Source organism: Pteropus vampyrus, unplaced genomic scaffold, assembly GCF_000151845.1.
Source record: "Pteropus vampyrus isolate Shadow unplaced genomic scaffold, Pvam_2.0 Scaffold114, whole genome shotgun sequence".
Classification (NCBI taxonomy): Eukaryota; Metazoa; Chordata; class Mammalia; order Chiroptera; family Pteropodidae; genus Pteropus; species Pteropus vampyrus.
This window is the reverse complement of record NW_011888895.1, coordinates 651,193-660,432: the sequence shown is the minus strand read 5'-3', so window position 1 is coordinate 660,432 and position 9,240 is coordinate 651,193. Positions and strand designations below refer to the sequence as shown.

The 9,240-nt window shown below is 46.8% G+C and overlaps 1 protein-coding gene across 5 annotated transcripts in view; it reads right to left on the bottom strand.

Annotated features, from left to right (window-relative positions):
* HLCS (holocarboxylase synthetase) overlaps positions 1-9,240 on the bottom strand; it is a 188,432-nt gene that overhangs the window by 117,845 nt on the left and 61,347 nt on the right. The window contains exon 6 of one of the 5 annotated variants that reach the window (XM_023533865.1): positions 4,810-5,144. The exons of the other annotated variants lie outside the window; for them this stretch is intronic. Coding sequence (XP_023389633.1) covers positions 4,910-5,144 — 235 coding nt within the window. The 3' untranslated portion in view covers positions 4,810-4,909. Of the gene's footprint in view, positions 1-4,809; positions 5,145-9,240 lie in introns of those variants that run through there. 5 annotated transcript variants of the gene reach the window in all.

The following is a 9,240-nucleotide window of genomic DNA, read 5'->3' as shown; positions in this document are numbered from 1 at the left end:
GAGAACAGAGCCAGCAACACCTCCCTCTTTGTGCCGGGCAAGGTGGTGGATGCGCAGAACGAGGGCCTGCCTCACCTGTCACAGGACTCTCCGCGCGGCTCAGTCCACAGCATCCTCATTGCCAACACTGCCCCCTAGAGATGCTTCTACCTAGACACAGTCCCTGCACTCGACTTTGCTGCCAGGTGCAAGGAGGTGATCAATCGACCTTCTACAGCTTCATGTCTTGGCACCTGTTAAACTGTCTCAGAAAGGACAGCTAGGTCCTTCAGAGGCAAAGAAAACTCGAGGCCCTGAGGAAGAGGAGATTGGGAATCCTGAGCCCCCCGCACTTCTAGCTTCTGCCTCCCAGAAATTCAGCCCCCTACAGAAGCTAAGTAGCATGGACCCGGCCATGCTGGAGCGCCTCCTGAGCTTGGACCATTTGCTGGGCTCCCGGGGAACCCGGGGGACCCCTCTGCTGAGCACCCCAAGACAAGAGTGGATGGTGCTCACGAAGACAGTGGAGGAAAAGGATTGGAAGACTGAAAGGCTTAAGATAAAGCAAAAAGAACTGGAAGCCAAGGTGCTGGCCCGGGAAGCTGTGGACCCGAAGGAGAACTGCTCTCCCACGATGCTCCGACCCTTCGCCCGCCGCATAGTCATGGTCGCTAAGCCCCTCGAGAAGGCTGTGGAGATGCCCCTACAACTAATACAGGAGCAGGCAGCATCCCCAAATGCCGACATCCACACCCTGAAGAAAAGCTGCAAGAGAAAGCTGGAGTGCCCGGATGGCTCGGAGCCGTTGGAGAAGGCTGAGGACTGTTGTGAGCTACGGATCAGCCCAGAGCTACCGGTCTGTGGGTGTCAGAAAATATTTGATCTGCTTCACGAAAGCTCAGCCTGGTATCTGCGCAGCCTGCAGCGCATTGGCCAAAACAAGGCCCAGCTCATTGTGGGCTGGAGGAAGCTCCACGGCCCCTCCAGCCCGGTGGAAGACCTGGAACGTGTGAAAGTCACGCCAGGGAAACAGCTGGTGTGATTCCTGAAGGCGAACATCCCGGGTCTCGCTGCTGTGGGTCAGTGCTGTGGCCCTTCCCGACTACCGCTTCTCTATTTTTTTTTTTTGTCCTACATTTAGTATAAATACAGTTTCAACTTCATTGAAAAAAAAAGAAAAGAAAAGAAAAGAAAAAAAAGAAAGAGTCCAGCCAATCAGTCAGCCCGCCATTAAGATATAACCGTCCCCAGTCAGAGCAGCCAGAGTGTCTTAGTTGGAAGGACGTCGGTCAACCCTGGCCAGTGGTCTCGACGCCCACGCCCTGCAGAACCTGGGCTCTGAGAAGGCCTCCAGCCCCATTTTTACAGCGGGTGCTTCATTTGAAAAGGGGCTTTATTGCTTTAAATAATTAAGCCACAGGTCTAGTTCAACCCTCTTGTTCTACAGATGAGGACACAGGCCCAGCGAGGGTGGATGAGTCGCCCAACATCACACAGCTGGTATGTCAGAAAGACACAGATCAAGTTATAGCCTAAGCTTCCAGGGTCATCAACACCGCCACTCCACTGTGCAGTTTCATTTTTAGGTAAATTCTATTCCCACAGATTATCCAATTTTAAACTGCGAAAACTGTATGAGCACCCAGGTGACCTCCGAAATCCAAGGGCAGCAAAAGACACAGGTACAGATCTCTCCACGATTCCTTCAGCTGGTCTCCTCGCCCCTTCCCACATCCCAGGAAAATGCTTCTCTTCCAGGCAATGACTTCATCATTTTCCTGCTCGCTAATTTGAATACTCTTATGGGAGAACCAGACAAAGAATGAAAATGATGAATGACTCGACTCCTTGTGCAATGCAGGAAAAATGTGGCGTTTGGGATCTCAGAGTGACGGAATACCCCTCATGCAGAAACAGAACACGCTTCTCTCCAAAACAAAAAGCAGAAACTAGGGTATTTCAGAGCTCTGAGTGTGTTTGGCCAAAAGGTAGGTGTGTAAAAGATCTTAAAGGGGCAGATGAAAGCAAATCAGCCCTCACCTCCAAAGCAGGTAAGTGTTTTATTTAAAAGAAAAACAGAAGTTCTTCTGAGTGAGTCCCAAAGCAGTCAGGGGAGAAATGGAAATGGGGGAAGGGAAGCTGAGTATGGCGAAGAGAAAATATCTGCTCAATCATCCAATGCATATAAAGATTTGTACCTAATGCTTTTTTTTTTTTTTTAACCCAGAGCTCAGTATCTACCCTCACCACTTGTCTGTGTATACAGGTGAGTGATCATACTTGAATCATCGTGAACACTAAATTCTAAGAATATTTAACCTTTTTCCACTTAGAAATTAATGCTCATTCATAAACCCAAATGGATTTTTGTGCATTTAGAGAAGTGCTTTTTAATTGAAATGTATTTGATATATAACACTGCATAAATTTAAAGTGTAGATGTTATTTTGATACATTTACATATTATAATAAAATTACCATTGTAGTAATAATTGGCACCTCAATCACATTACATAATTATCATTTCTTTTTGGTGGTTAGATTGTCCCTTAACAAGTCTGATGATTCCAATACGATACTGTTGTCCATATTCACTATACTGGGTATTAGAGCTCCAGGACCTAATTTTAGGTATAGCCCATTCTATTAAGCTTTGCCTTATTACGCTTTACAGATACTGCGTTTTCATTAACATTGAGGCAAGACCCTCCGGCAGCAAAAAGATTACATTGTTTTATTGGACATAATGCAATTGCACTTAATAGACTCGAGTTTAGTGTAAACATAACATAACTTCATATGCACCGGGAAACCAAAAGATCCGCGACTCTTTATTGCGACATTCGCTTTACTGCGGTGTTCCGGACGCGAACCCGCGTTCTCTCGTAGGTATGCCTGTACGACGCCTTGCAAGTCTGTGCCTTAAACGACGTCTGTTCTATTCCCCTTCCCCCCATCCTCTAGTAATGACCATTTTACTGTTTCCACGGAGTTTTTAGATTCCACATATAAATAATATCATACAGTACTTATCCTTCTCTGTCTGACTTTTTCACTTAGCACAATATCCTCAAGGTCCATTCGTGGTGTCGCGTAACCGAGTGTTAGAAATCCTATTTCCTTATTGTACATTTCTCACTGCGTTAGAATCTTGGAACACATCCTCGAGCTTCATTTTTGCCGTTTCTGCACACGTGGCCATCAGCGGCCTCCACCTGGGGAAAGCACCTGTCTCAGTGGACAGGCAAAGAGGAGATAAAACCAGCATTCACCGACCACCTGCTCCATGTCGGAGACGGCGCCAAGGGCTTTACCGTTCACGATTCCCTGTGACTCCTACGATGAGTGGCATTCCTATGAGTGGGCATCTCTACGGCTTGCCCATCTAAGATGAGAAGTCCTGGAATCTGCCCCAGGCCAGTAGCTAATGACACTCCAAGACCTGCTGTCAGTATATCGCACACTGCCTTGCCCAGTGCAAGCCAAATTTCTAATCGGCTCACTCTGGGTACTCCGAGGTCGTTTAAATGGCCCTGCTGCTAAGAAACGACTCTTTTGAACTCTATAACTAGAGTGAAAATACCCTCAACCATCGGAGGACGCAGCTCGCTCCTAAACTACAGTTGGCGCTCTTGGCTTCCTCGCTAAGATAAATCAGAACTGGAGAGAAAGACATTTAGAGAACTCCCTGTCACCATCTTTATTGACTGCCTTCTCTAGCCCTAACCCTTGCTTTATTACCTTTACGTCCCTTTATTACTTGTTTTAATATAACAGAGGCATTTGACAAATTGTATACTAAATATCAGATATAGTACACAATCAAGCAGTTCCAAATATCTGAGGTGTTTAAAGAAATTCGAGAAAATATCTGAGTAATAAATATCTGAGATGTTTAAAGAAATTCGAGAAAATAAAGCAAGATCGAACCCATGCATTTTGACTGGCACAAAGATTGAGGGGTCTCTAGGAAGATGTGGACTAATAAACATGTCCGAACAGTTGAAGATCTGGCTCTTTCAAATTGACTTGTCACCTACGAAAATGATAAAGCGTTAAGATTTATAAAGAGGAAGTCTGATAAAAAAAGAGAACTGGATTCACATATTTTAAGGGAAACACAAACATAAACTATGTTTTCTCATCTTCCAAGAAAAGCTGGACTAAAACACCATATTTTTTGGCAAAATGATAGCCAGCGATGAGTCATCATGCTTCTAGTTATAACAAGAAAAAGCTGTCAAAATCTTCAACAAGTCTACCCCAACAAAACACACTGAACAAAGACAATGCTGATTTGCTTCATGGACACTCAGGGGCACTGCCGTTGAAGAATTCACCGTGAAGGTCAAAAAGAAAGAATCACACCCAAAGTTAAAATAATGACGAGAGTCCTATAAATATGAGCGACGTGCTAAAAGCGTTGCAGACATATTTCGATACCTCCTCACTCTGTCCTGGGGTGGATGCAGGCACCTGGAGGAGAGGTCCCCATCTGCCGTATTCGCCACTGGGTCCCTGAGCCTAGTGCAGAGTCCTGCACGTGGCTGGTGCTGAAGAGACGTCAGCTGATTGAATTTTAAAAGGAAAAAAGGCCAGAGACTCTTAACCAGCTACATCATACAGACAAGGAGATGGAGGTCTGAAAGGTAACCGATTTGCCCCACGCTCATGTACTACAAGGCAGAACTGGCATGCCGAGTAAATACAATCCCGACTAAACATAAAGACGGCAGTGCCCCACCCCATGACCTAACCCCTGGGTCAAACCGAGACATTCGATCCTCGCCAATGTGAAACGAGTGAATATGGGAACCTCGCAGTTTCTGCGAATACTTCCCACGATGGATACCTGACTTGAGTATCTAGTGTTGTTTTTCTTTTTTTTTTCTCTAAAAGTCAGGAATACCCTCAAAGATCAAGACCACCACTACTGAGAACACGTAAAAGACCGGGCAGCCGATCTGGAAGAGGGCGCCAGAGGACGTGTGTCCACCGCCTCGAGCACAGCAGAACCGGCCACCGCGGGGCGGCTTCGCCACTCGCCCGGCATGGCCTTGGCGGTTGCATTCACTCTCACGCTTCTGTACGGGAAAACGTGGGACCTTCCAGGTTGACCAAGAGTTGAACATTGTCCGACGTTGACAAAGAGCTGAAAATGCCATCTAAATAGAACACACTGTAACCATCACTAAATGGTTCACCCAACTTCTGAAAACCAGTTACAAAATGGAAAAGTAAACATCCTAGAACACGAAAAATTAATGGGGAGGACCTCTGGAGAACAACAGGCCACTTCATAATTCAATTCCAGGAGGCTGGCGTGGGAACGGTTAACCTAATCAGGTGCCGAACGGAGACCCTAAAAAAAGCATTTGATGGAGAGCTTGCCAGAATAACCCTGTAGTCATAACCACCAGAGTCAAAGGCTGGAGTTATAGTCTAAACCTTAATTTAGAAGTAAACATTAAAAAGCAGCTTTCTTTAAAATTCTCCAATAATTTTCACTTTAAAAGTACCAAATTGGCCCATAAAAAAGCTCACGTTAATTATTCCAAAGCAATCAACTTCTTTAAAACCCTTTATTCCACAATTACACTAACATCCCATTAATTTGGGACACTTACCCACGTACTTATTCTTTGCTCATTACCTATGAGCACATTACGAGTACACCAATAACACAAAGAGGCATTAATATGTAAAACATCAACAAAAGCCATCTGGAAAGCTAATGAATAATCAAGGGATTTCAAATTAAACTACAGAATTTTCCCTTAGAATCTCTAGGACAACACTGTCAAGTTCAATCTATTCACTTCGCCTCCAGAATCAATTTTTCAAACTTTATGACAGGTCTAATCGCTTCCACCTGTGTCTCTAGCTTGACTCTTGACTGGCATGCTACCAGCCAGGGTGGAAATGCAGACAAAGACCCCTATTAGGATCCGGCTGTTTCTCTACTGTGAGGTCACTCAGCCATTAAATTAGTTCCAGCCCAATTTCTGTCCTCTCAGGCCTCTTCTGGGGAGGAGGGTGCCGACTAGGCTGACTTAGGGGAGCAGAATCAGAAGAGAAAAGGGGTAAATTGATGTGTGGAACTGACCAGGTATGCATGCATAGAGGTGAAAAGCTGGGATCGGCTCCAATTCTGAAGCTAAAATACTATCTTTCCTAAATAATGGTGACAATCTTCCTCTATGCAATGTCCCCCAAAATGTTTTTTGAAAACCTGTTTCGTGGGTTTGTTTTTCCCTTTCTTTCCCTTTGCTTGTAGAAAGCCAACTGTCCTCCCCCCACCCCCTATCAACTATCGTGAGGCTAATCACAAAACCATTTCAGCCTTCTAAACGCACTGGAGGTCACTGGGAGACAGAAAGGCTGGCAGCCTGGAAGATGCTGCCTCAGGAAGATCACCCAATCAAAGGTGCCTGGGGAGCACCCACCGCCCCAGGTCTCACAGCTGAGGAACGCAAAACCCAGGGTGTCACACTGCCCACGTTACAGGGCGAGTTGGTGCTAACGTCCTCACTTCCGTTATTTTCCCTACCAGACCGAGCTCTACGGCATCAGGAGCACGGCTGACACATAGTAACTGCTCCGAAAACATTCACTGACCAGCCTACTTCTCTCTATGCATCATGTTATCTACTGAACCCGCCTGTCTCTGCCTGAACTCCCAGCGCTCAGACCAGAAGGGTACAGAGAACTGCAGGAATGAAATGTGCCTGGGACCCGACTCCCCCAGTGCGCTGTGAGCAAGGCCAGCACCCTCTCATCATCCTCCCTCTGGGGCCTAGCGCAGTGCCGGGCACACGAGACACTCTGCCAGTGCTTCTTCCGTGAAGGACGAAGGCGAACCTAAGCCTGAAAAATCAAGGGACTTAAACAATGTTAGGGAAATAAACTTACTAAATAGTATAAATTATTCTTTGCGAAGAAAAAAAAACCCAGCACTCCCTTGGCCAGTTTTTTCCGGATGTCCAAGCACGCAAAGGAAATCAACATAAACGAGCTTTACACATAAGTCATTTCAATATCTGATGGAGATTTGGTATAAGTCATCAAAAAGATAAAGTCAAATAAAAGACGACTCCGCAGTCAGCACACTCAGACACCCCGAGCTGCTGTGCTCTGGGGTCTCGCCTAACGCCTTCCCCACAGCAGAGGGTCCGTCATCGCCGATCAGGAGGTTACCCAGGAAGCACCACGACCACGCCAGGGCAGGGCGAGCCTCTGACGTGCTCCTCCAGCAGTGACGACAGATCGGCAGAGGCCCACCCACACCCCTCGCCGGAGCCCGCCGCCGCCGACAGCTCACACGTGCAGGGAGCTCCTGGGTCTGCAGCTGGAGGACGTGACCATGGAACACCGTGAAGTTCACTGGTCCAGACACAGTACTGAACCCATGCCCTTGGGACTTCATCCAACCAGCTGAGCTAACAGGTCACAGGGACACCTACCAGGAATTAGCACAGAAAGAAAAAGTCTAAAGTCTATCAAAATCAGCATTGCATCCAAACAGTGTTACCCTGACAACACAGTACAGAATGCATTGCACGGTCAGAAACACATGTCAGGGGTTACGGGATGAAATCACTTCTCTTAACCAGACTGGGTGGGGGTGGCACGGCCGAGTCAGACCACTGGGGGCATATCGTCCACTTCCGTGGTTTCCAGTTGTTATTTTTGGAGGTGGGGACCCACGGGCCCTTCGATTCCCATGACTTGGTTATTAGCAAGCGACGCCCATATTTCCCTCTACTGCTCGCTCTGCCCAGAGCCCTCCGCTCTCTGCGGAAGCACTAACACAGCTTTCGCATTCACAGGGCGGGGGCAGGAGGTGACGGTGGTGCCAGTTCATGGCTTCACAACCAGCCCGCTCTCATCCCCAGCGATCGAACGTCCACCTTGGCGTCACAGCAGCTCAGCTGCGTTTGCGGTCATAGAAGAAAATATGATGTCCTCTGAAATATTTGTCGGAAGAGAAATTTCCAAACCTCCCAGATTTACAGTAACGTAAGAAAAACAGGTCTGATGGCATTGGGTAAACAGTAAAAGAAAACTAGTGTTACCAGTCGAATAATTATTTCCACCCAGGATTTTAAATCCTGTAGGCACTGGGGCTAGCATAATGTGTACACTACGTGAGGGCAGTCTGACAAATAGAAAGTACACATCTGTGATGAAGACTTCTAATTGTCCTCCAACATCTACCTTCCTCTCCTTAGGTTCAGCTGGATTCATGGATGCTAAATCTAAAGACCACATTTATTTCCTAGCCTTTTTTGTTGGTAGATAAGGTCATGTGACTAGGTCCCAGCCCTGAGATACAAACAAAAATGTCATGAGCCACTTCTGGAAAACTCTGTCCAAACGAGCTCCTTCATAATTACTCACATGGAACTATTAGAAAGAGTGCATGAGGAATGGAGGCAAGTTCTTCTTTATCCCCTTCACCTGCTCACTGGCTAAAATGACAACAGAAAGGCTTACGTCACCTCCTGGACTACCTGCTGATGGTGGCAGAGCAACTCGCCTGGGTCCTTGACACTGTGGGACACACACTGGCCCTAGACCACCCATCTCGGTCCATCTCATTTACAGGAGAGAAATAAACTTTAAACCTGTTTAAGCCACTTTAATTTTGGACCGCATTCTCACACAGCTGCATCGAATCCGAACTGACCTAGAAACTGGTACCTACGCAGGGTATGCTAGGGTGTACTTAGATCTTGTGCACAAGAATCTTTAGGCCACAAGAAACAAGGGCTAAAATGCAGCCTCGTATGGAGGACCTGGATGGCAGGAGTCGTTGAAGACAAGGGTCTCACGGGTTCACCATTCACAAAACCGCTGGCGTGCAGCCTGGCCGTCTATATCTTGGGAGGCAGACCAGGTATCTGACACAAACGGTGTCATCATAGGAAATAGCTCTGAAAATTCAAAACGTCAGTGTTTGTCAATCCTCTTGACACTCTAAGCAAAGTTCAGTGAACGAGAACCCACCTCCACTAGAGGTAACCAGTCTTAAGAAGGTGGAAAAGAACACAGATTTGATGAGAGGGGCTCTCTGTCAGCAACGGCATCTACGTTGGAGCTTATGGGGCTGTTCCTGCATCCTCAACAAGCAATAAGACAGCTGCTTCACCATATACAGCCCAGGAGCCTTGTGCCAAAGATATGATCAGGGCCTGGCCTTTCACCCAAGCCCACTGTTTCATTTGGCCCAAGGGAGCCACAATCAGATTTGGAGAAAAG